This window comes from Crocodylus siamensis, chromosome 1 (genome assembly GCF_052110815.1).
Source record: "Crocodylus siamensis isolate JL-2025a chromosome 1, ASM5211081v1, whole genome shotgun sequence".
Classification (NCBI taxonomy): domain Eukaryota; kingdom Metazoa; phylum Chordata; order Crocodylia; family Crocodylidae; genus Crocodylus; species Crocodylus siamensis.
The window spans coordinates 105,891,363-105,918,656 of record NC_143395.1 but is presented as its reverse complement, the minus strand read 5'-3'; the positions used below and the strand labels follow the sequence as shown (position 1 = coordinate 105,918,656).

The following is a 27,294-nucleotide window of genomic DNA, read 5'->3' as shown; positions in this document are numbered from 1 at the left end:
ACAGTTCATAATACTTACTCTCTCCATCCTGCATTCTCCAAAGTGATTTTAGATGCATCTCATGCAGTAAGTGGCTGCTGACACTCAGAAATGTTTTGTAATGTTCTGATGCAGATAGTGTCTTGTGGAATCCAAGTTTGTGTTTACCTGAGACTTGGGTTACTTTTCAACTCTGAACCAAAAACTCTTTGGACTTGCTTAGCTCAGTCAAAAATCACTGTCATGTAGAGACAGGATAAAGCCTTAAAATGAATTTTCAGTATAGGTGCATGGGGGAGAGTTTGCATTAGAGTCTCTGAACCTGGTGTATGGTTTTGGTTCCAACACTAGAATAGTTCTGCTTATATATCGTTTTGATGGGCTACAGCTCTAGATGTTGGGAAGTAACAGAGGAAATAATTTCTCCTTATCTCTGTCTCAGACCTCCTCCATGTTCTTTTTATTTTTAAAATCTTATGCTTCTCTGTACGGCATCTGCCACCACAAATCATCTCAACTGTCTTATAAACTGGTCCACGTGGATGAGGAGGCATTTGGCCAAGGCTTTGTGGATCTGGATGGCCTGCTGCGGTGTGGGGGCTCACCCTCTCCCTTGTACCTGCACTGCATGTGCTCGCAGTGTCGAGCCTGGTCTATAGTGGAAATGCTTCTTCTGGCTGTCCAGTTGACCCCCATAGGGCCTTGTGAGCCAGGGCAAGGGGAGATTGACAGCCCAGCCTATGAGGACTGGGGGTGATGATGTTACCAATGACAAAATCAGGGATCATGGGAGTATAGTGCCTGCTCTCCATTGTGCCAGGCAACAGAGTTGTACCAGAGGCAGGCATCATTCTCAGTGACCATGTGAAAGTTGATTTTATGTGTGTGTGTGGTGGTGGGGGAGAGTTTTGTTTATAAATTCACTACTTGCTGTTCCCTAGAATTAGCATAACAAGTTGTGTTCTAGAGGTTTTTTACCCTTTAGTTAATTGACAGTGTATCAGTTGGGGGTAGGAGGTTAACCTTGTTTCTGTCAGACTTTTTTTTTTTTTTTAAGATCAGGGCTCACCTTTGCTTCACTTGGGGTGAAGGACTTATGACTTTTAGTTGCGAATGTTGAAATCTAATGGATCACTTGAATGGTATCAGTAGGACATATTTTTTCTTTTTTTCCTGGGCTATTAAATATCATGCTGAACTGAAATATTTGAATATTTTTAACTTGGGATGGTATTTAAATGGTTAGCATTAGAAGCTGAAGGTAGAAACCACTACTGGAAGTTGCCCTTCCAACTTTCTTTGGTGGAATAGAACAGAAAGAATCGAAGATGTGGCTGTAGCAGAACTGGTGGCGGGGGGAGTATATAGATGTTTGTGTATACATACACACTTGTGTGCGTAAAATATTCCTTCTCTATTACTTTCACAAACATCTGACCAATGAATGGCTCACAGTGAAACTTTTTGTTAAGGATAGTTCTCATTGTTTTCTATACTGGCAATTCTGAATTGGAATTAGGGGAATTATTAACGAGATGTACAGGTATTATTGATGTTGGAAAATAAAGGCAAGGTCAGATTGACTATAAGAGGTAGTAAATGTTTCTAATGGATTAAATTAAAAGAAGATCAAAGCAGTCTGTAGTAGGGCTTTGTGGGTAATTGGCAGTGGGAGCATTTTTGGCAATGCCGTTTTTAAAAGAAGTAGTTTAAATCTTGAGGCAGATTTTTGTTATACATTGTAGTCCATTTAAGCCTTTGGAGTGAAAAATTGCTGTGCAGTTTTCCAAACTTGTGTAAGAGTGGATGTTTTTTGAGTATGCTGCACTGTTAATGCTGTGATAGCTCCAAAACTCACTATCTCCCCTCATTTTCTAGGCTTCTAATAGTCACTTTCAGGACTGATATTACAAGCCTGGTAAATAAGAGAAGATAGCCCTGAAATGGACTAGCATTCTTCATTTTCAAGGCTTCTAGATGCAGGCATTTGTCAGTTGCTTTCTCCTTGATGGTTTTCTCCTTTTGCTCAGCTAAACGGAGTATAGTTAGTTACTATGCAGTTAGGAGTGGTGCTGAAAGGTGCTACATATTTAGGCAAACTTATGCTCCTAATCAATTTGTGGATAAGAGGGGCTCATTACAGTGCAAGCAATAGGTAATCACTTGGGACTTGTATTATGTTATGCAGCTAAGAAGATTGGGTAATTATTCAGTATGCATATGGGGAGTGCACTATTTCTTTATTTCAGTTTTCTTTAATTGTCCTTTTTTCTGTAGCATACTTTTCATTTCCCTTTACCTTTTGTACTGTATTTAGTAGTGATAGAGAAGCTTGGTTATAAAGACAAGGAACTTTAAGACCTAGAAAGTCTCTCACAGTTTTAGGAAAAGTAAAAATTACAGGTAGCTTTGGAGGTGGAGTGTTAATCTCAAGCTGCTAGCATTTATTGTTGTTCAGCTGTTAAATCCTGAGGCCTGAAAAGATGCTGTTTACCTTAGAAGTTAATTACAGCATCTGTAAATACTTAAAATGTGCTGTTAAATGGATCCACATCGGTTTACTAAATTACTTGAACAGTTTTAAGCTGCTTATTTGCATTTCTTTTCTAAATAAATATAGTTCAAGTTGATAAAGTCCAAATAATGGGGCCTTTAGGTGTTTTTTGTAAGAATGTTTGTGTTCCTTGAAGGTTGGTGTAACACCTGCTTTACAAAAGGTCAGATTTCACTGGGTTTTTTTGAGGGAAAATAATAATTCTTCCAGTTTGGTCTCATCCCAAAAATAGTTGCTGAAAATATGGTGTTTGTAGTTACAGAACTACAAAACAAGCATTTATTACCTTCATTTTTTGCAGCTCGACTTTATTCGTGCCTTGACCAGATGAGAGAAGTTCTTGCAGAGTCTGTGCCAGAGCAGGTGATGGTGGAAGCAGTGCTGAATAGTAAATTTGATGTACAGAAAGCATTGGATCTTGTCCTTGCACAAGATAGTAAGGGGAATACAAAGGCTGAGAATGAATGCACAGTCATTACAGGAAAGGGAACAGAAGGTACGCATTTATTTACTTGTCTTTTGGTTTAGAAATGGTTTGTTCCCTGCACACAGGAGAATTCTGCTTTATGCCTGTATTAAAGTCATTCATTTGAAAACAAAAGAATGCTATTTTACTCTTCTAATTGCAATAAATATCAGGGTTTAAAAAAATAGAATGTCTCTTTCATAGTTTCATAGTTTCTAGTGTTGGAAGGGACCTGAGTAGATCATTTAGTCTGACCCCCTGCCATGGCAGGAAAGAGTACTGGCGTCAAACGACCCCAGCAAGTTGTTCATCTAACCTCCTCTTAAAAACCGCCAGGGTAGGAGCCTGCACCTCTTCTCTTGGAAGTTGGTTCCAGATCCTAGCCGCCCTGACTGTGAAGTAGCGCCTCCTGATATCTAACCTAAATCTACCCTCTGCCAGCTTGGGACCGTTATTCCTGGTCACTTCTGGCAGTGCTTGGGGGAACAGGGACTCCCGCAATGCCTGCTGATCCCCCCCTTACTAGTTTATAACAGGCCACAAGATCCCCCCTCAGCCTTCTCTTGTGGGGGCTGAACAGGTTCAGGTCCCATAGCCTCTCCTCATAGGGCCTGCCCTGTTGTCCCCTGGTCACACGAATGGCCCTTCTCTGGACCCTCTCCATGTTGTCCACATCCCTCTTGAAGTGCAGCACCCAGAACTGGACGCAATACTCCAACTGTGGCCTGACCAGTGCCGCATAGAAGGGGAGTATCACCTCTTTGGACCTGCTCGAGATGCATCTGTGGATGCATGACAAGGTACGGTTGGCCTTCCTAACTGCCTCCCCACACTGCCGGCCCATGTTCATCTTGGCATCAATGATGACCCCAAGATCCTTTTCGGCCTCTGTGCTGACAGGAGGGGAGTTCCCCAACCTATAGGTATGGTGCCAGTTGTTCCTCCCCAGGTGCATCACTTTGCACTTGTCTGTGTTGAATCCCATCCTGTTCTCATCCGCCCACCCTTGTAACCTGTCTAGGTCCGATTGTAGCCTTTTGCTTCCTTCTATTGTGCCCACGTCACAGGGTGCTTTTTACCCCCTCGTCCAAATCACTGATGAAGATGTTGAACAGTGCGGCCCCGAGGACCAAGCCCTGCGGAACCCACTGCCCACGTCCTTCCAGGCTGAGAAGGACCCATCCACTACCACCCTCTGGGTGCGGCCCTCCGGCCAGTTGTCGACACCCACACAGTCAAATGGGTCACCACCACAGTCCCTCAGTTTCTTAATGAGAACGGGGTGAGAAACAGTGTCGAAAGCCTTCCGGAAGTCCAGGAAGACTATATCCACTGCTACCCCTGCATCTAATGATCTGGTGATATGATCGTAAAAGGCCACCACGTTGGTCTGACAGGACCTGCCACTGATGAACACATGTTGGTTGCCCCTAAGCATGCAGTCCCCTGCTGGCCCCTCATGGATGTGTGCCAGCATAATTTTCTCAAACAGCTTCTTGCCTAGGATCGAAGTAAGACTAACTGGCCTATAGTTTCCCGGGTCCTCCTTCTTCCCCTTTTTGAAGATGGGAACCACGTTGGCCCTCTTCCAGTCCTCTGGCACCACACCAGAGCGCCATGAGCGCTCGTAAAGCTGTGCCAGGGGTCCTGCAATGACCCCGGCCAATTTCTTTAGTACTCTATGGTGGAGATCGTCTGGACCGGCTGACTAGATTACATCCAGTCCCTCCAGAAGCTCCCTAACTTGTTCCTCACTAACACTTGGCCCAGGTGTGCCTCCCCCAGGGCCTGAGGGGGGCCCAGCAGGGAGGTGGCTGTTCTGGTCCCTACTTAGGAAGACGGAGGCAAAGAAATCGTTAAACATGTTAGCTTTGTCGTCTGGTGTGACGACCAAATTTCCCAACGCGTCCTGCATGGGCCCCACGTTACCCGGAACCTTCTTTTTACCCCCTATGTATTTAAAGAAGGACTTCTTATTGTCCTAAATCTGGGAAACTAGTCCTAATTCCATCTCTGCCTTGGCCTTCCTGACTGCCCCCCTACTTCCCCAAGCGACTGCAGTATAGTCATCCCTGGTGATGTCTCCTTCTTTCCATTGGGTATACGCCTCCCTTTTAGCAAGGAGACATTCCTGGATGCTTTTGGTGAGCCACGGAGGCTTGTGTGCCCTCCTGCTCCGTTTGATCCTCATTGGGATTACCTTCCTTTGGGCTTGGAGGATTGTCTTCTTAAGGAGCGACCACTCCTTGGACACCTGGTTCCCCTCCTCTCTGGGACCTCAGCGCTTCCCCAACTATCCTCCTTAGCTCGTTGAAGTTTGCCCTCCTGAAATCTAGGGCTGCTGCCTTACTGCATGCCTTTGCCACCTTGTGCTGGATGGTGAATTCCAGCAGGCGATGATCACTGTCGCCCAGGTGGTCGAGCACCCGCAGCCCCCTCACCAGGTCATCACCCGTGGCCAGCACTAGGTTCAACAAGGGCTGTCCAACTGGTGGGTTTGTGTGTGATACCTGGGCTCTTATCTGGCCATCATTTTCCCTATTGCTTTGGCTGCTACTGCAGCTGTGGTCTGTAGGCTCCCCCTCCCACCCTCAGCTTTAGTTTCTTGCTCCCATGCCAAGGGGTGCAGCTGTTAACCTAGGGTGCAGTGAGGGAGCTGAGGTGGGGCTACCCATGTCTGCAGGGCAGCATTGCCAGGGGGACCACCTGTGCCCATGGGGCAGTGAAGGGGAAGCATGGTACTGCATCCAGTTTTGGGCCCCCCGCTTCAGGAGGGATGTAGATAAGCTTGAGAGAGTCCAAAGGAGAGCCACCTATATGATCAAAGGCCAAGAGAGCAAGCCTTACGAGGAGGGGCTGAGGGACATGGGACTCTTCAGCCTGGAAAAGAGAAGGCTCAGGGGTGACTTGGTGGTAGCCTATAAGTATATAAGAGGGGTATATCAGGACCTGGGAGAGCAGTTGTTCACCAGGTGCCCCCAAGGGATAACAAGGTCTAACGGTCACAAACTTCTGGAAGGCCGGTTTAGACTGGACATCAGGAAAAACTTCTTTGCAGTCCGAGTGTCTAGAGCTAGCCCAGAATTCAACGTAGCCCTCCCATAGCCACACCACTGCTCACCCCAAGCACAGCCTGGTCCAGCCCTGCACAGGGAAGAGCTTGGTGCTAGCCCCACCTCGCAGTGGCAGCCCGCCCTCCCCTGCGTGCAGATCAGGGGCACATGCCACCCTCATGCCCTTCTGGGGTGTGTGCAGTCATGGGAGCCCGCCTCCCCCTGCACTCCCTGAACAAGCTGTGACTCCATACGGTGCCCCACTCTGCCCTGGCTGTGCAGTGCCTGCCCCAGCCCCACTCCCTCCCTCACTGCAGGGGCCTCGCTCTGCCCCTCCCCCCACGCACCTTCCCTCCCCCCACCTCATTCCCCCACAACACACCTATCAGCCGGTCTCCGTTCTTCACGCAGTGGGGCTGCATACTGGAATTGGATTGGTATCAGCCAATATGATTTGTTAAAAATTGGCCATTGGTATTGGCCCAGAAAACCTTTATCATTGCACCCCTATTGAAAATTGCATGACTTTAATACAAGCAAACAAGGATTTTAAATGCTTATAGTGATATTGCAAGACTATTTATACAGTTTGTTCAGTAACTTAATTGGATTCAGACTTCTTAAGTTTTGACACATTCAGTAACTGTTTCTTTTGTTGGATAGTTGTAAAAATTAGTTACATAAATGTTTTTTGGGGCACACATGTAAAGATATTTTTAATTTTTCAGTAACATTTTAGTAATTAAATGCCTTTTCATGTTTCTTTTTGACTTTGCTGCTGTCTGCTTTGAAACCCCCCCGAACTTTTCATTGTGGCCATGCTTCTAACTGAAAACTATTGGCTATTGTAAGGTAAGGAGACTTACTTTGTTCAGAAATGTTTGCTGATATAGGGCGTTTGTCTTATTTAGTAGAAAACACTTCAGATAACATCAGTACAACTGGGCTTAGTAGCCTGATGGTCAGAGCTGAGCCACCTTGTTATTCTTTATTGCAAAGTGACAAAATGGTCTTAAAAGATAAAAGTTTGAGTGTACCCTCAGTTGGAAAGGAAATATTAGAATCTTCTTATAAGTCTTCAGGAGTACTATCTTCTTTCAATACAGATTTTTGTAAAGAATCATTATATGAATCTTGTGATAAACAGGCAGCAGAGCGTCTACCATACAGTACTGGCACAGTAAGTTTCTTTTCTACCACTGAAGGCAAAACTTGCATTAAAGGGGGTGTTGAATTACTGGAAAATAACCCACCTGGAAATTCTTGGAAGCAGTTGGAGTGCAAGGAAGCACAGGACTTAAAATCCTTGCTGAAGCAGAATGTAACTGATTCTTTAAATCTTCCGGTTAGTGTGCTATGTGGTGTCTTAAATACTTCAGATAATATTAATAAGGCAAGTTTGGATAGTCCTCCTGGCTTAATAAATGCTTTAGGGAAATTAGCACTTGATAGTACAATAAGTCATGCTCTCAACAGAAAGACAGATATTTTTGGAAATTCTTCTTCACTTCTGCAAAGTACCAAGCAGGATACCCCCTGGCCAGAAATGGATAGTTTACCATTTTTAAAGTATGGAAGTCCATCACCTGAAGAACACCAGGGGAGTAATAACCCAAGCCACTTTTACTCATTGTCTGATCTTTATAACAGGTCACCTATGAATTTTACAGATGTGAATTTGGGAACATCATCATTGTCACAACTAGTTAGTCAACATCAGGCTTCAGGTGGGATGCCAGAATTAACAGGATCTCTTTCTTCTCTGGCACACTCTGTTTCTCCTGTAAGAGAACTTGAAAATTTATCCCTTTCAGATTTAATTGCGGAAACCATTGAAGTGGATAAAACTCAAGAAACAACAGACTATTCCATGTTCAATTTAACTGAAATGTCGCCTTCTGAAGAAATACATCCAAACATTGACCTAAGTGTCCTTATTAAAAAAACAGAAATATCTGTGGAACCTGTAGTTGGCCAGTCAAGTATCTGTATCCCAGAAACTAAACCTTTTGCTTCACAGCAAGGAAAGAATTTCACTAAAAAACCCAAAAAAGGCAAAAAAGGGCTTCTTCCTAGGAGGCGGGATCCCTCTCTTTTGTGGATGAAAGCTCTCCGTGCCAGACCTTCAGCTTTTGCATTAACTTTGTGTCTCCATTATCCCCCAAAAGGATGTAAACAGGGCACAATGGATATCCATAAGACTTTCCTCTACAGTAGACAAGTACAAGAAGCAAAAGATAAGGAAATTGGTCCCATAATAGAAATAACACCATTTGACTTTAAATCAGCATCCCCTGATGACATTGTAAAAGCTAATCAGAAGAAAGCTTTTACAAGAGTAGTGTAATGCAGAGGAAAAAAATGAGTGCTTATATTTCAGCATCTTTTTAAATATATATTTTTAAATGTTTCATATTGGGTAATTTATTCTGTGGCCCAGAATTAAAATCCTATATTTTTAATTATATTTGATAGATCTCAAAATAAAGCTGATTAACAACATTTATATGTGTTAAACTGTTGCACTGAATTTTTTTAATCCTTATTTTTTGTATATTTTAAATTGATAACATTTTAAATTGACAAATCCTCATCTTAAATGTGTAGGAATTGAATCTATAGTATAGATCATTATCATGTAAGTAACACTTTTTAAATTAGTAGCTATTTAAAGTAATTTTCTAACAAGAAACATAACAGATTTAATTTGGACCCCTTTCCCCCTGCCCCAAAAAAAAACTTAAAAAAAAAATTTCCCAGAAGATACCTCTATGGGGTAGTTTGATTCAGAGATTTTTAAGTTTAAAGATTAAGGTTTCTGATAATTATAATTATGCAACTGTCTTATACAGTAGTTTATCACTATTTCATATTTCATTCTTTATTTTTTTTCTGTAACCCCTTTTCTGTTATGTTGCTTGTGTTAAATTATCTTAAATTATTGAAAACTTCATTAAGATCAGTCACCGGCTTTTATCCTTAGTGATAAGCTATTACAAACTTTTGATGGGACGAGATTTTCTGACAACAGCATATTACAATTTAAATTTTTAAAAAATATCTAGATGTTAAAACTGAGTATTTCTACATTGTAGAAAATTATCTTGTATGTGTGTCTTAATAGCATGTTTTTCAACAGAAATTTTAATAGAAATCCATTAGTTGTTTTAAGCCTTTCTGAAATATGTTGGAAGAACAACTTTCTTGTTTAGTTTTATTGCGTAATGAAAATGCTATGTTTCAGGACAAAGCATAGGTGCTATTTGTATCTAGCTTTGTTTTTCACTTAGAAAAAAATTCCCTTAGCAATGGAAACATGTCATATTGCATTCTCCTCTGCTGTTGGTGCCAGTATTTATTAATTTGAGCCATAATACTTAAGATCAAAATCAGGTCACTATAGACTTTATTTCTTAGCGAAGTCATCAAACTTTGGTGCTGTCTGTATACAGTAATATCTTTATATGGATCAAATATTTTTATTCTGATCCATGGACTGCCAGTATCATGGTCATTATTTTCATCAGTTATATGCAATATATTTAGTACTGGTACTATTATTATGATAAAAATAAGATTGCTCACAATTAACCATAACCTTTAGTTCAAATTTATGCAAGCAGCTATTATAAAAGAATGTGTTTAATCTTAATGGTGACATTTGAGTAAGTTAATTGTAAGAGAGAAATGAATTTGTAGAATAATACTTTTAAATTACACTGCAGTTTTATAAACAACTACATTCCAGTGCTCTGAGAGATTTAGTTTTCTGAGTATTTTGCTTTACTAGTTTGTAGATATATAACTCATCATCTTGGAATATGAATAGTATGCATTTTTAATTTCTTGCTTAAATTTAGTTTCTAACTCCCCCCCTACCCCCCCCCCCCCGAACACAGGAGGGTTCTGTTAATGATTGTGTATGATGGTACTGCTGGAATATTTCATTCTAAATGACAAGGTTGATATTTCTTTTCTTTTCTTTTTTTTTTCTTTTCTTTTCGGTGTAGGCACCTATACCCTGAACCTTTTAGGTAGCTTATAGTAGCCAACTATAGTTACTGTAATCGTAAGTATTTCATTCAGTTAAGTCCAGGGCAGAAGCAAAATGGAACACTCTCTAGTTTGGTCACAATGTCTTTTCTTTATCATAAATTATAGTGTAAATATTTTCTTGGGTCTTGGCCAGAAAGCTGTTCCATATTCTTCAATTATAAGATGATTCCAAAGTTTAATACCCTGATCATGGGTACTAGATCAGGTATGTGGGGCCAAGATGATTTTAGGTCCTGTCAGCGCATAATATCTTTAACACTCTACTTTTTGTTTTATTATTAAAAGCTTTAATAAGATTTTTTGTTTAGCAAGTACAACTTAAGACAACCAAGGCAGATCACGTTGTTGGTAATATAGTAGCTCAGAATACCTGCCAAATTAAAATATTTTAACTATCAGTTTTCTCAAGTCAGTTCATATGCCTAGGATCTGGTTTTCCTATTACAATTTTAGAAGAACTGAGAAGGCTTTAAACAGTAATCAGGCCCTGGACCACTTTTTAAAATGGGTTATTGTTTAGTTAAGGAAAAAATAAATTTAATAAAGTAAAATAAAAGATGATCCATTCTGTCTTTAATTGTTCAAGTGATGTGGGTTTCTGTAGCTTTTGCTATTTCCTGGGCACCTGAATTGGCTTTTCTGAGGGTAGCATTTCTAAAATTGTAGAAGAAATATTTACCATTTGTAGTCATGTGTGCCTCAGTGTCAGGCGCTTTTAAAAACACCCAGGGCTGTGCCACATGCATTTGTATAAATGGCAAAATGTGTGTCAGTGCTGAGAAAATAGCGGCACACTTTTGACCTAAAACACGTCAAAGGTGTTTTAGTTCAAAAGTGCACCACTGCCACTTTCTGCACACCATATTTTCTGCATTTTGCCATTTATATAAATGCATGCGATGCAGTGCTGGGTGCATCAGCTTGTGTGCTCCGCAGACTCAGTTAATTGAGTCTTTTCCTGTGTGCTGGATTTCTGGTGTGTCAGAGCAGACAAAGGTACATGTATAAATGCCCATTATTTTTAGTGGAATACATTTTCTTGTTTTCTGTCTCTATTGTCCTATCTTCTGCCGCTCTCTTCCCAAACATTTCCTTAAAATGTTCAAAGGGATTTAGGGCCAAATTCTGCTACTGTACCTTCATTTACTCCCATTGATTTAATTGTATATTATGTATAAGTATCTGTTGGCAGCATTTTGCACTCAGAGCCCAGTCTTACTGTGCATTTAATGTAGATGGTCTCATTTAGATACCCACTGACTTCAATAAGAATCCGATTGTGTGCTGAAATACACCTCCACAGAGATACCATTGCAGGTTTGGGGTGTTAGTATCCAACTTCAGACAAGAATATTAGAAGGTTAACCTTAAAACTTTTTTTTATATTTTTGTTTGGATTAGTGATGTTACTGATCCTGAAGAGGATAGTCTACTGAGCATTATTACGCTGTTTAGTAGAATAAAAATAATGCAGTGTGTATCTTCAGACCACAGTCTGGCAGCCTTATATATTCCTGAATAAATGTGTGTACTCATGGTAAAAATATCAAAAGTACCTAAATGATGCATGATTGTTAAGTTAGATTGTTTTTTAGGATTTAGGCTTCCTATACCACTTGAACACTGCTGTAAGATAGCAGTCCATCACTGTACAGTTCAAAAATGAAACAGGTGCATGTATTTACTTAATAAGAACAATGTTTATGGTACACCACTGACAAGTCTTAAATTACTGCATGATGTTATGATGACACCTGAAGCTTTCACTTAGCCGAAAACGAAGTTATAAAATCCAAAATGTATGACCATTAAAATCCAGGTTAGTCAGATCTTTTTTCATCTACCTATTCTGTAAAGCAGACAATGAGGTGGCTTTTTACAGGTATTTCAGTACTAGTTTGCAGTCAATTTGTAACTTTGCATGGTTGTATATGGGCAGCTATATTAATTGTTTATATATTGAAAATCAGGTTTAAAAATGTAAAGTCTTTGCATCTATGTACACTGTAGACATAGAAAATATTAAACTATGTAGAATATGCTGCTTTTGGTTTTAAAACTGCTGTAAAGCCCCAAGATCTCTTGTATATTAAAATTTTATATATAATGTTTTTAATTAAATGGGCCATTTTCATATTTTTAAATGAAATTGTTTTGTGAATACTGCATTTTTATTTATATATGTGAATAAAGTAAATCACTTTCTAAAGGACTGATTAAACACACAATTCCTTTGTTAGCTTGCTTGTTTTATACAAGTTAAGTTGCAGTCACTGTTAGGAGCGAACAGTAGCGACCATTCATTTAGTAGATCCTGCAGTCTGACTGGATATGCATAGGATGCCCCTTTTTCCACAGAAGGTTTTGCTCAACTTGTTGAAGCTCTGTGTCCATCTGTGTTGCTCCAGGTGCACTACTGGAGCCCTAGTTTGCATTTTGTTAGAAATACATTTGAGAAACTTTAAACTCTTAGACCAGGCACAGAATTCGTAAGCATCATCGAGTACTAGGCAGAAAGGTGATGGGAAGATATTATGAAATAACCATTTATGCTGCTAAGAAGAAGGATCTGTACAAACATTAATTTTCAAACTTCGTTACAGTGCAAACTATACCTACTACAGTTAAGATTGCGTAAGTGTTCTCAGGCACTAAACACTTTGTGACACTTTCATCTCTCAGGCTTAAATTTTCCAGGCTTTTGTCTCTTCTTGTAGGCAGTGTTGTTTTGGTAAAATTGAGCAAAATGAAAAGAAAAACAAAATAAGTTCCACTAGGAAAGTGGAAAATAAACTTTTTCCGTGAATTAAAAAGTGCTTTTTTTTTTTTAATTTGTTTTAGGACCAAAATGGCTAGGTATAGAAAGTTAAAGTTTAACTTTTGAAAAATACCATTTAATGAATAGTCAAATAAAAAATGGTTTTGATTTTTGTATGATGTTGTGCTTTGAAAATAGTGTTTTGCACAGAGCAGTGCTCTTTGTTTTCTGTAAACGTGTATAGTTAAGGAAATTTACAGTTCATATATGTGGGTAATAAGTAAAGCCCTTTCCTTAATTATTGTGTGTTTTCAGAATAAAAACTATGCAGCTCTTAAGTTGTACTGTTATGTGGACTGTCCAATATATGCAGGAATTAGACACTTTTCTAAAGTTATTTTGAATATGATGTAGAATATTCCCGTTGTATCTAGCTATGTACAATAGATAAAGTACTAATTTCCTTTAAAAATAGGAAATTTAATGTAACTGTTAAGAGAAGTTAGGGTTCCACGATGAATATTCAGAAGTCAAGAAATAGAGTTAAAATTGAAGTTGCACATGTGCCCTTTACTTCCCTCCCTTCCCATTTTGAGCCTGATGACAGATATTTATGGGAACATCTCACCCTTCCTAGCTGTCGGATTGGTTTCAGAGAGGATAATGTGTCTTTGCTTGTGGCTTCCTTTCTCTATGATTGGTTGTGAAGATTAGGGATTTTTTGGGGGGCAATTATTCAAAGTAGATATAGAATGACATTGACATGATGGGCAGTTTCACTGTGGCCCACAAGGCTCTGAATAACAGCAGTGAAACTCTCTATTATCTCCAGTTTTTTCACCATGCTGTTGTACATCCCCCTCCCCCCACCCCCAAAGAACAGTGTATAGCTTCTAGTGCTGTATTTAAGGCTGGGAAGAAAACATAGCTTCATGTTCAGAAAGGTTATCTTTTCTAGATCCAAAAAAAGAGAGAGCTTACTTTTTTCATAATTGGATGTTTAAGTACCTTTTTATACCCAGAAAAGCTCATTTTTAAATTGAAGGTGATTAAATGCTATCCCATTGTACTTTGCACATTAAGGAACCAACTAGTAAATTTTGGCAAATAGAAATTCTACACTAACAGCTTCTTCAAAGCAAAAATTTAAATAAACATTTACGTGTGTTTTTCATATTTCCCTATGTTTGCCTGTCAGTTATTGAAGTTGCTTGTGTTTAAATTGGAGTTTGCCCCATAATATTTTAATCCCACAATCAGTGCTTAAGTTTAATTTGTGACATTATTAGTATACAAATCATTCATACACAAAAAAGATTTGAGTTTTAACTGGGGGATCAAGCCAGACTGAAGTCTCTTTTCTGAGGAATAATACTTTGTAAAGAAATGCACCATATTTATTTACATATCCCAGGGGTCCTGGTTTTCTCTGATTTAAAACAAATCCCCAGTTTTTGGTTGGAAAAAAGTAACCCTAAATTTACATTTTTTCCCATAATTAAAATGAAACACCAGTAATATATCTCTCTATATTAGTGGTGTTTCATTTAAATCACAGAAAAATGTGAATTTGGGATGACCTTTTTTAACCAAAAATTGGGGATTTGTTTAAATCTGAGAAAACCAGGATTCCTGCAAATCACGCACACCTTTTTCCCCCAAAATTAGCCCTCCAGAATTGGGCTATGTGTTGTATGCAGGGAAGCTCATATCTGTGCTGGAAAGGAAGCATGAAGATTCTGGAATGGCTGCTGGGAGCTGTGCATCTCTCCCAACGAGTATGCAGCAGAAGCAGAGTCCACTCTTTAGCATCAGAGCTAGAGTTTTACAACTCTCACAGCCACTTCCCATCAGTGCTGCCTGTGGAAGATCCTTTGGATCCAGTGGGAAGATGGACACACCACTATTAGTCTCCTCCTGCAAGCAAATAGTATGAGTATGGAGGTGATGATCAGTCAACATCAACTTCATTGAGCTGGCCATGTCACCCAGACGTTTGATTCCAGATTCCTGAAGCAAGTATTATTTTCCTAGCTCATCCATGTGTATGCTTAAGAGGAGGGCAGAGAAAGAGTTTCAGGGATGTCCTCAAGGCCAACTTAAAAAAAAAGGGAAAAACAATATTTATGTAAACTCATACGAGACTATCACCTAGGACCATGTCAAGTGGAGGAAGAGTCTGCTGCAGGGATCTCAGTACTTTGAATCCTCATGACAACAGCAGTAGTGGCAGAAACTGCATATCATGAACTAAAACAAGAATCCAGCACCACCCACCCCACACAGAAACACAAGTCCGAACTGCAGTGGAGTCTCTTGATCCTGGATGGGCCTCATCAGCCATCTTTGGACGCACAGATAAGACAGTTGTGGAAGGCAATCATCCTTAACTGCAAGAGATTGCCAAAGAAGAGGAAGGTAGTAGCTTTTTGTCTGAACAACTTTTCAGTTGAACTCTAGCTTTTGTTTGAGCAATGGTTGGGTGATTGAAGTGTAGACTTCCACTGGTCCATGTAATCACCATTTGACCATGGTGAAATAAGTTTTCCCTTCATTCTGTCTTTCCAGCACCACCTGTGTGTCTTGTTGGGGGGGGCGGGCAGGGGGTATGAGAAAATATGGTGTCTTGCAAAGGCAAAAGCTTGATGTAGTAAAAAAGCATCCCTTAAAACTGATGTATGATCAATATTATGCATTATTTCATACTGCTTAGACTATACTGTGAATGCATTTTAAGTGGCTTAACTTCTGTTCAAAGATTATTTTAAAAATTTCCATTATAGTTAGAAATTTTTGTTATTAGATAACCTAAGCTGCATTCTGACATGTACTTGAGTTTTCCACTAGTGTATTGTTCCTTAGAGTCAGTTCTGAACATTGTTATCTAATGTGCCAAAGATGCAGTAAAGTGGGTGAGTAGTGAGGTAACAATTAGCAGTTTATCCAGAATTACTTAAGTTATAAAAGACCTTGTGAGAACCTGCACAAGGACCATACAGAACTGTAAATGAAAGGAAAAAGGTGATGGCAGACTGAATTTAGTGTTGAAAACTGTAAGCCAGTATGTGTGTGTAAGAATAATTTGAACTATTCATACATGTTTCTATTTATGTAAATTTTTTAGACATTTGTTGTAGATAGTTGCTTAGTGCCCTGTGGTGGTCAAAAAATCTAACTAAATAGCATAGTATGTTGTTATAAATTATGCCAACTTTATTAGTTATGCTGTTGTAAACCAAAAATGTGCCTCCTCCCGTGCAAAATTGTATTGAGCTCTGGTCATTCTGTCTCAGAAAAGATAAGATAATATAATTAGTCAGCTTTCAGAATATAGTTGGGTAGTTTTTTCTTCGTTTAAACTTGTGTGCTATAAAGTATATTTAAATGTAATTGAAAACTATTTGTGAATGTAGGTCGATATCAGCAAATAGTTTCAGTGAAATAATGAAAAATATCATGTTTTTTATCATTTGGAAAATGAGTTTGAAACTTTTACATAGAATATTTGTTGGGGCTTGAGAGAAAATGTGACTGTAGTCTGTTACCTAGATTATGGGTAAACTTGTGAGTAAGCTACTGATAAAAGGCAGAAGCAGTTCTACAGCCAAACGTTTAATTTTTTTGCAATTTAAAACACAAAAACAAAGTCTGTCTGGCTGCCTATGACAGCACAATGTATACCAGATGGGGAGACTCAAGAGATGGAGGAGGATGGCATGCAGATTGGCAGCAGGTCTTGAAATTACTGAATAGTCCAAATTTCCCTCCAGGCTATACCCAAATTTATAGATGGCTGGTTCTAATATTCTAACAAATGATCTCTGATTGGTTTTATTAAAATGTGTTTGTGTTTGTTTCACAAGAGTCCGAAACTCTTGGAATTGGATTGCAGATCTCTTGTGGACTTGGAAGATGTCAGTTAGTTGGGATTTATATCCTTGGGAAAGTGAAAAGGAGGGTTACACTGGTCATTTTTGTTAACCTTAGTTTATGGTCTTTGACAAGGCTGTTTTGCTTTTACAAATTATCTAAGCATCTTAACAAGATATGCAGCAAAAGCTCTGTTATCTGGCCCCTATGGGTAATGGGGGGTGCTGGATAACTGGATAACTAAATATGCTTGAGAGGCATCTTTGCTGAGGCTACCGCCGCGTCTGGTGCGTCAGTGTGCTGGGGGACAGGCACCATACCACCCCTCATGCCCTTCCCCTGGTGTCAGCATGCTGGGGGACAAGAAGGGGGGCCCCACACAGACTGCTTTGCCCTGGGCCAGGCCTGAAGTGAGACTCAACAAAACTGGAAGTGGGACTTCCAGTTTCACTTTTGCTGCATCGACCGGCATGCCGGTTAATAGAGCGTGCCAGTTAATAAAGTGCCAGATAACACAGCTTTTACTGTATTGTAGCAAAATAGCATAATATATTTGGTTACATCAGTCACTACTATATTTTAAGATATTATCATATAGTGTATTTAGATTGTTTAATATGTGGTCTTCCCTTATAATGTCTCCTTTCAGGCCTAGTGCTTTGTTTAATTATATCTCATTACTGGCTTAGTTAACTTGTTGATGGCTTCCTTACATTTGCTGACCAAGCTAGTTATTACACCTCCAAAGGTTCATGCTGTGGTCACTCAGAAGCAGGCTTTGGGACCTTCTGCTTAGCCACACTTCTTCAGTTTGGACTAGGCCCCTTAAAATGGCCAAGGCTGGCAACAAATCTTGTTGCTAGGGAATATACTTGAAAAGGGAGCATCTTGGTTTCCCAGTCTCTTCTGAGCCAGTAAAGGAGGGTATCTGAATACAGAGGTTTGGATCCAAAGAGTCTGATTTTTATGAAAGTGGAACAGCTTCAATGGGAAAGATTTGAGTAAGGTTAGTCTGATAAAATTCTGTAGTTTGGTGGTTTGGATACTCTCCTTAAGGTGAAAGACTGCAAGTTTAAGGTCCTCTGAGGTAGGAAGAAAGTGCATTTGACCCTAGCATTTGACAGTGTCCAGGTGAGTGTTCCAGCCACCAAGCTGTAAAGTATAGGCTGTGGTGATACCACCAGCACCACAACCTTGGTTTCCTGAATGGCATGCAAGTCCCTTTTGAATCTAGCCCTTTGTTTCTAGACTTTTTTTGCGTTTGCTTAAAAAAAAGTTTAAAAGGTTTAAGGTTTTAAGGTTTAAAAGGATCAAGAGGAAAATATTTTCCGTTGAACAAAATAAATTTCATTTGATTTGAAATTAATAATTTTGAATAATCAAATAAACCAAGCATTTTAGTTTTGAGTCTACCTGAATTTTTTTTTTCAGTATTTGAGTTTAGTATTGTTTTGCACAGTTATAGTTCAGAAAGGAGAGACAAAAATTATTTGAAGCATGGAAAGGATTCAGCATTTGGAGAAGATGAAAGGGTTGAGGTTCTGTAAGTGACAAGTAAGCTTATGCGAGAGGTACACAAAATATTAAATGCTGCAGTTGGGTGCACAGTTTCATGTAAGAAGGCACAGAAGGTATTCAGTGAAAAATGGAAAGCCAGTCACAAGGAAATTCTAGTGTAGTTTCATAGTTGGTAGGGTCGGAAGGGACCTGAGCAGATCATCGAGTCCGACCCCCTGCCATGGCAGGAAAGAGTACTGGGGTCAAACGACCCCAGCAAGGTGTTCATCTAGCCTCCTCTTAAAGATCCTCAGGGTAGGAGCCAGCACCACTTCTCTTGGAAGTTAGTTCCAGATCACAGCTGCCCTGACTGTGAAGTAGCACCTCCTGATGTCTAGTCGGAATCTACCCTCTGCCAGCTTGTGACTGTTATTCCTGGTCACTCCTGGTGGTGCTTGGGGGAACAGTGACTCCCCCAATGCCTGCTGAGTAGTTTGTAACAGGCCACTAGATCCCCTCTCAACCTTCTCTTGTGGAGACTGAATACGTTCAGGTCCCTTAGCCTCTCCTTGTAGGGCCTGCCCTGCTGCCCCCGGATCATACGAATGGCCCTCCTCTGGACCCTCTCCATGTTGTCCACATCCCTCCTGAAGTGCAGCGCCCAGAACTGGATGCAATACTCCAGCTGCAGCTTGACCAGTGTTGCATAGAGAGGGAGGATCACCTCCTTGGACCTGCTTGAGATGCATCTGTGGATGCATGACAAGGTGCAGTTGGCCTTCCTGACTGCATCCCCACACTGCCGGCCCATGTTTATCTTGGCATCAGTAGTGACTCCAAGATCCTTTTCTGCCTCTCTACTGGCGAGAAGGGAGTTCCCCAGCCTGTAAGTATGCTGCTGGTTCTTCCTCCCAGGTGCTGCACCTTGCACTTGTCAGTGTTGAAACCCATCCTGTTCTCATCCACCCACCCTTGTAACCTGTCTAGGTCCGATTGCAGCCTATTCCTCCCTTCTAGCTTGCCCACATCTCCCCACATTTTAGTGTTGTCAGCAAATTTGAACAGGGTGCTTTTTACCCCCTCATCCAAGTCACTGATGAAGATGTTGAACAGTGCGGGCCCGAGGACCGGGCCCTGGGGAACCCCACTGCCCACGTTCCTCCAGGTTGAAAATGAGCCGTTCACCACCACTCTCTGGGTGCGGCCCTTCAGCCAATTAGCGACCCATCTGACTGTAGGAGTCGACGCCATAGTCCCCCAGATTTTTAAATGAGAATGGGGTGAGAGACAGTGTCGAAGGCCTTCCGAAAGTCCAGAAAGACTATGTCCACTGCTACCCCTGCGTCTAAGGATTTTGTGACCTGGTAATAGAAGGGCACCAGGTTGGTCTGACAGGTCCTGCCTGTAATGAACCCCAAGCATAACCTCCCCTGCTGGCCCCTTGTGGACATAGCATTATCATGCTCCAGGATAATTCTCTCAAAAACCTTACCCAGGAGCAAGGTAAGACTAACTGGCCTATAGTTTCTTGTACATGATGCATGAATAATTTGTGAGACTTGGACAAGTGTGTGTGTGTATAGATGTATATTAAGAGTTGATAGGATCCTGGGCTACCTCTGTATTCTAGAATTATATTAATGCTTAAACATGTTGTAATAAACTTCTGCAAGGAAAAAGGATACAAAGTATTTGTTGACTTTTTGTATTGTGTTTAATTACTAGTAATAAAGATGTGCAGCTTTTATAGATGTGCTCCAGGAGTGTGTGTATGTGTTTGGGGAAGGAGGGACTTAATTAAAATGGCTCTGACAGCTGCTCTAATTAAAGTGCCCAGAGTGTCACGTGTATCAGCATCCCCATACTGAAAAATGGCAGTGGGGGTGATGTAACTAAAGTTTGATGAGCTCAATTAATCAAGTCTGCTCTGACGCACTGTAATTACAACATGTTGGAGGAGCCTCGCTGCACGCATATAGGTGTCTGTGAAGTCCAATCATGCCAGTGAAGTAAGACACTACCCCTGACCCAACATGCTTATAGTTAAGGCCACAGTCCTGCAGTGAGCCTTCATGTGAACCCATTGCCCCCAGGCTGAGTTCATTATACAAGGAATAAAGCCTTGTTCTGTCAAGTTCATATTTCACATTTGGTTTTCTTTGAAGGATCAAGACTATTACTTCTATTTTTTCTCTTTGTCATGTAGTTGTTGAGAAAAATATTGTGAAAGTTGCTGCTTCAAGCTTTCTGTTGCTTTTAAGAATCATGTGAGAATAGCTCAGAATATCTGGGTTTATTCAGATTGTTCAGGTTTATTCAGAGAAAAGATATATTCAGAATAATTTATTTTTTCCAGTGAAATTATCTGATATTCTTTACTTACTTAAACAAAACGATACATTATTTTAAATGCTATTATTGATAATGTTCTCAGAATCTTAGTCTTCCAAATTAGTAAATGTCAGACACTTAGGAGTGTTGTATAAAAGTCGGAATCACACTGCCTATAAGAGTTTTTGTTTGCAGTGTGCCCAGGGATCTAACTGGCATAGTTAAAGTAGTCTCTGGACCTTTGCACTCTGTCCTATCCACTCCCAATTATGTATTCTCAACCATATTTTTCAAGGGATTATTTCTCTTGCAAAGTAACTAGATCAATAAGGCTAGATACTGACATTCAAAAAGCCTGAGGCAAAATTGATACAAGTGATGAGGTTTTCTGTAAGCGGCGTAGTTTAGATTAATAGCAAACAACACATATTCACCCTTTGGTGGGTGGGCCGAATCTTAGGGTTTCACCACCTTTAAACCAGTCTGTGTGCACTGAACTTGTGTTATGTATATAGACTGGTTTTCTGTGCTGAATTTCTGTTATGCTTTGGTTATAGACAGGTTTCCAAATACTTATACTGGTAAAACTACAGTGTCTGTACTTGGCTTAAGTGTCCAGCTATGGAAAATAGATAATTGTACTGAACACTAAGGTACTTCTTCAGCTTTTTGAATTACGGCATTTTTTTCTATGCCAGACAGTAATTTCTACAATTCATTTAGTAGAAATGTATATTTTCAATGTCATTAGGAGAAAGCTTAAGAGTTATTTATGATGACATGATATCATAGCATGTGTGCACAATGTGACTATTTTTGGGTCATACATTTAAGTTAACCATAACGTTTACATTCCAGACTTTTTATTGCTTAATTGCAATATTCAGTATTGCCATTGTAGCCTTAAATGTGTGATTTGTGGAAGTGTGTTCAGCTGTTTTATAATTTAAAAATATATTCCCCAAAATGTCAAGCTGTCTCGTTTGCTCATTGTAGAGACTGACTAACTTCTCTGGACCAATACTATTTTGGAGAATGAGCTAATAAATCTTTGTGAAGTACATACAGTTATTTAGGTTTGTTCCAGGTGTGGAAGACTTTGAAACGATGTAGAGTTGCACAGGAGATTGGGCATCATGATGAAAGTTTAATTTAATTTAAGCTAAGCGTAAGGTACTGTAGAGTGGTACAAATGATTTATGCTTGTTATAGACTAATAGCTTTCTGAAGAAGAGAAGACAGTCTCTGTGCCAGTTATATGCATTGTGTAGAAATAAGTATCACCGACATTGATCTGTAATAGGCTCTTCACTCCTCCTCCAGGTAGCTGTCTTTAGACGAGTCACTTTGTTCCCAAAGAATGTTACCATGACATAGTGCAAGTTAGATATCTAAATTAATGATTATTTTGTGGGCCCTGGGGGTTAAGAACAAACAAAAAAAAAATCACAAAACAACTTTGAGATGGTAGTTAATAAAAATAATGCAGTAAATGTTGATAGTTTAGATCATTATAAACCATCAATGCTATGCTTAGATAACCTTACCTTAGGAACAGCAGTGATGGTTAGAAGTATTATTAGACCTCTAAGAGGTTAAATTATGTAGCTAAAAGGGAGAAATCCTAAGTAATTTAATAAAACTGCCCAAATTATGAATTAAGAAAATTAATGTTCTTTCTTTTTACTTTTGTGTCATGAGAATATGGAGACATTTGATGATGAAAAAGTACAATGTATCTACAATTACTAAAAAGCCTAAAATTAATGGAGGTAGGTAGAGTCTGTTCTAATATTTAAAAGGGCCAGTAAATGTTATGTTCACTAAAATTGTAGCTGTTCCATAAAATGTCATGAAAACGTGCAATCTCCATTTTTTTTTTTTTTTTAACAATCAGTACCTTTTTCTTGCTTCGAATGTGCAATGTTGGACAACCATTTAGTTTGAGCTTTTACTTTTTCTGAAATACTGGGTATTAACTTTTGGCCAGAAGTTGGAATTTTGAAGTAGACTGATTTACGTTGTTTGATTCCCATATCTTACTATACTGAAATAAAATGTACTTTTTATATTTATGGAGTCTCTGAGAAATTAAGTCACACTTCAAATGTTTTTCTAATCTGAAAAATGCTTATGTATAAATGGCATCCTCTTAGTCAAAAGGATCTGCTTCCTGTGCATATTCATTTTCATTTGTACGTGCTTTTACTGGTTAAAATATGTTTTCATTACTATTTTACTCCTGTTAGCACTACTGAACAAACACAGATACTGGTGAGTGAGCTAGATTCTATTCCACCTTGGGTACCCTTAACGGAATTGTTAACCACTTTCTGATTCTAAGATTTTTGTTTTTAGTGATTCATGAAACAGAAGGAGGTCAGATCTCAGGTTAAATTTGTAGGCCTGACAGAAAGTTTTGTAAATTGAACTGGTTTAATCTGAGAGCTATTGGGATGATGATGTGGAATTGTATTCTCGTTTTCACATAGTCATTCTTCAGAGTAGATTGATATTTCAGTGTTCTGCTAAGAGGTGTAGTGGTTGTTAAATTCACATTGTAGTAGTACCTCAAAAACACAAATAAGAATGGGACCCCATCATGCCATGTACTGAACAAATAGGTAGTAAGAGATGGGCATTTCCGTAAAGAATTTAGAGTAGACAAGACAGATGGAAACGAGTATTGAAGTGATATGCCCAATATCTGACAACATATCAGTGACAGAAGTGGTAATAGAGCCCAGTTTGTAGGAGTACCGCTCTGTTACTCTAAAAAGATCTCTTCAGCAGAAATACAGATTTTACTAGGAACCCAGTTATTCATTTTTTACCATTTCTTGTTAATTTTTTCTTACTAATATGCTAAGTGCATTGATTCCTTTAAGCATACTGTATTTTGTTGCACACGCACACTTCCTTACAAAAAAAATACACCTTGTTTCCAAGAAAATTTACTCCGTCATGTAAGTCTAGGCCCCAGACCTTTGCTAGGTCAGTAGCAAGACTCTTTTTTACTATAAATAGTTCTTTAAATAAGTTCCTGTAAATAATAAAGTGTTGTTTTCACACTGCAAGCCCCATCAAGATAATAGTGGCAACAATACACTTGTTTCCTTAGCTGTAAGCTACAGTGCTCAGTCTGTGAGAGGGATAACACTAGACTCCTTCCTTGAGCTTGCAGGATCACAGAGAGGATTCAGCCATCTGGAAGCAAGCAGACACTGTGTTCTAATAGTGCCAGTTGCCCCCGCTTCTCTTCCAGTAAAAAAAAAAAAAAAAAAATCAGTCTGTCATCTTACGACATGTGCGTCAATTTCAGAGGACTAACTTTTTGGGAGAAAGCTTCATGTGCTATGAGAGTACGTATGGTATCTGAATTCAAACTTCCTTTCCCCAACATCCTTGCTCCTTTTCTCCCAGTCCTCATCTGTAAACACAAACAAAACAAACAGGTCCTTGAGCTACCTTTTTTCTTTTAGAATTCTTCTAAATTTATCTCCTTCCTATATGTGTCTTTTTACATAACCCCCTTCCATGCTTCTTGCTGTATACCAAAACCCCAGTCATAAGTCTTCCACAAACCAAACACCAGTGCTAGTTTTATTCTACAAATAATCTTAACATTCTGTCACCTTAAAAATGACTCGGTGCATTTGAAATTGAGCCAGTCAAATGGAAAACTACAGTAGTGTCTCACAAGTGACTTCAGCAGTTTTCTACAATGTATTTGACCACTTTATGAAGATAACCATTCACAATCCATGGACAGGCTCTTGGTGTTCTATGAGTGTTTCTAGTGTAGAAAAGGACCTGGGGGTTACAGTGGATAATAAGCTGAACATGAGCTGGCAGTGTGCCTTTGTTGCCAAGAAGGCTAATGACATAGTGGGCTGTATTGGTGGGTGTGTTGCCAGTAGGTCAAGAGAAGTGATTCTTCCCCTCTATTCAGTGCTGGTGAGGCCACATCTGGAGTACTGTGTTCAGTTTTGGGCCCCCCACTACAGAAAGGATGTAGACAAATTGGAGAGAGTCCAGTGGAAGGCAACAACAATGGTGAGGGGGTTGGGGCACATGATTTATGAGGAATGACTGAGGGATTTGGGCATATTTAATTTAGAGAATAAGGGATTTAGTAGCAGCCTTCAACTACCTTAAGTGGGATTTGAAAGAGGATGGAGCTAGACTATTGGTGGTGATGGCAGATGACTACAAGGAGCAATGGTCTCAAGATGCGGTAAAGGAAGTTAAGGTTAGATATTAGGAAGAATTTTCTCACTAGGAGGGTAGTATAACGCTGGAACAGGTTAACCAGAGAGGTGGTGGAAGCTCCATCTTTGCAGGTTTTCAAAACCCAGCTAGACAAAGCTTTGGCTGTGATGATCTAGTTGGGGATGGTCTTGCTTTCAGTGAGGGGTTGGACTAGATGACCTGAGTTCCCTTCCAACCCTAACTTTATGATTTTATATGGTTATGGGCCTTTTTTCTTTGTTTATACTTCAACATACAGCAGTGTTTGCTGCTGCTTAGGACAGTGCACTACTCTTCTACTGAAATGCAAACAGTTATATTAGGACAGTTCACTCTTGGCATTCAGTTTTGTTAATAAAGTAATGGGCTACTAAAACAGGAGTCCAGTTAGAGAAACATACAAGCGCATATCAAATTTTTCTTATTGTGTATCAAGGGAGAATATTCTAAAGACCTACAGAAAAAAATAACCTTCTGAAGCATATGTAGATTATCTAAATAATGATGTAAAACATATTTTTATTTACTTAAGAGGCTTCAGCATTTAGGTCGGGTTAAAGGAACTACTTGTTGGGTCACTGTGCTTTGATCCAGTCCATTGGAAAATCATTTACTTGCATTTTCATGTAACCTGGAAATCTTGTCATAGCTTTTTGTTGGTCACATTACTTATTATTACAGTAATATCCAGATGCCTCAGTACTGTAGTCTCATTGTTTCAAGTGATAACAATGGCCACTGTCCAGTAGAGTTGGTCTTTACTTCTGATTTAAAAAACTAAAACAGGGAAATTATCATTGGTATGAAATGTCAGTCTTTTAAATCATGGGATGCATCAAGAATTGAGAATTGTGTGTTTTGTGTAATAAGATCTTCACAGACTTCAGGAGGACTTATTGAATCTCTGCACTAAAATACTGTGTGGGCTTCAGAAAGGAAGTGGCTTATTTCACAGAAAAATGTGTCATCAGCAGTGAAAAGCTTTTTAGCATGTTCTGAGATACCTTTTCAAGATTCTCCTCATATAGCCTACACCTACACTGGAAAAAGTGACACTCCAGCCTTTTTTCTGAGCTAGAAGTCTCATTTCTTAGGCTTTTGCCACTAGGACAGCTTACCCTTCAAACAAGGAAAATAAGTCAATACAAAATAGGTTATTACTGTCTTATAATTAGCTGCAACACACATGAATACTGTGGATTTAATTTAATTTAAACTAAGGGAACCCGAATAAAGCCCAAATTGGCAGTATTCTGTTAGAACTCTTTAGGATTCCAGAGGAATAAGAAACATTATGTAACACTGGAAGTTACCCATTCTTGGTTACCAGGTGTTCTAAGATGGAGAAATAATTCCTCAGCAAAGATTAGTATGTGGATCAGTTGGTTTTCCATGTGCTTCTGAATAATATTTTGATTTTACTCCAATGCTGAAGTTAAGGCTCAATCCAGTGTCTAAGCTCTGAGGTTCCTGATGCTTTTAAAGCAGCTTGCCAGTATGATTAGAAACATTTAAAAAAATCTACTTTGAGGGTTCTTTTTTCACAGTATTACAGTCCTCAGTCCCAGTTCTTGGGAGGAAGAACAATACTTTTCTTTCACACTCATAGCTTTTGATTGCAAGATGCTTCTTTGTCTCAATGAGTGGACATTCTTATGTTGTTCGGTGATGATTCTGTATGGCAGATGTCTAATTGTCATGATCCCCAGTGAGTTTGAGAACAGTTTCCTCTGCTTCTGCTAAGTCAGGTATAATATGCATCCCAATTTGGTGTTAGAAAGGGGAGCTTGTGCTGTTTTTCTCCCTGCTTTTTCTTCTGGTGTATTAATTGAGAGCATTTGAGAAGGCTGATAATCTAGCAGTTTACCCAGTAGTAAATTCTCATTGTCACTACTTCCTAGGGAGCTTAGTATTTCTAAAGATTTTTTTTTTGTTGCAATAGGTATGACTTTTCTGTGCCATTTGAATGAATCCAGTGCTTGGGAGATCAGTTGACCTTTTTCAGAGTAGTAATATCAACATTTTGAATGGTCAACAGGGTTTCTTGCTAGCTAATGAAAGCAGTTTATTTTGTATTGTCTAGAATTACTTTGAGTTTCAGCAGAAATTAACAGGTAGGATACTTCCATAGTGCTTTTGAGCAATAGTATTTCAAACCTCTGCACAAAATCTTCACAACTGAACCCATGTTTTGAGCACTATAGCAGCCAAAAAAAATGTAAACAGAAAATCTTTCATTGCTACAACGGGTTGTGGAATAGGACATTATTTCTGTAATTATGACTGTAACAAGGTTGACCGTTATATAGTGATGTTGCCGTTTGTTTCCCAATATGTCTCTGGGAAGAGTCTTCTACATTTCAAGTTCCATGTACCTGTGGTCTGTGGGGAAGGACGTTTCCAAATTAAATTCCATATTAAAGTGAAATGGATAATACATTGATGAACTACTGAAAGTAACCAACTCATTAATGAAGAA

General features: G+C 39.4%; 1 protein-coding gene across 4 annotated transcripts in view; it reads left to right on the top strand.

Annotated features, from left to right (window-relative positions):
• Positions 1–27,294, top strand: part of HBS1L (HBS1 like translational GTPase) — a 109,711-nt gene that overhangs the window by 15,720 nt on the left and 66,697 nt on the right. For 2 of the 4 annotated variants that reach the window (XM_090039691.1, XM_090039681.1), the window contains exon 4: positions 2,835–3,029. The exons of 1 other annotated variant lie outside the window; for it this stretch is intronic. In XM_090039691.1, coding sequence (XP_089895817.1) covers positions 2,835–3,029 — 195 coding nt within the window. Of the gene's footprint in view, positions 1–2,834; positions 3,030–27,294 lie in introns of those variants that run through there. One more of the 4 variants, XM_090039709.1, reaches the window with a different exon arrangement.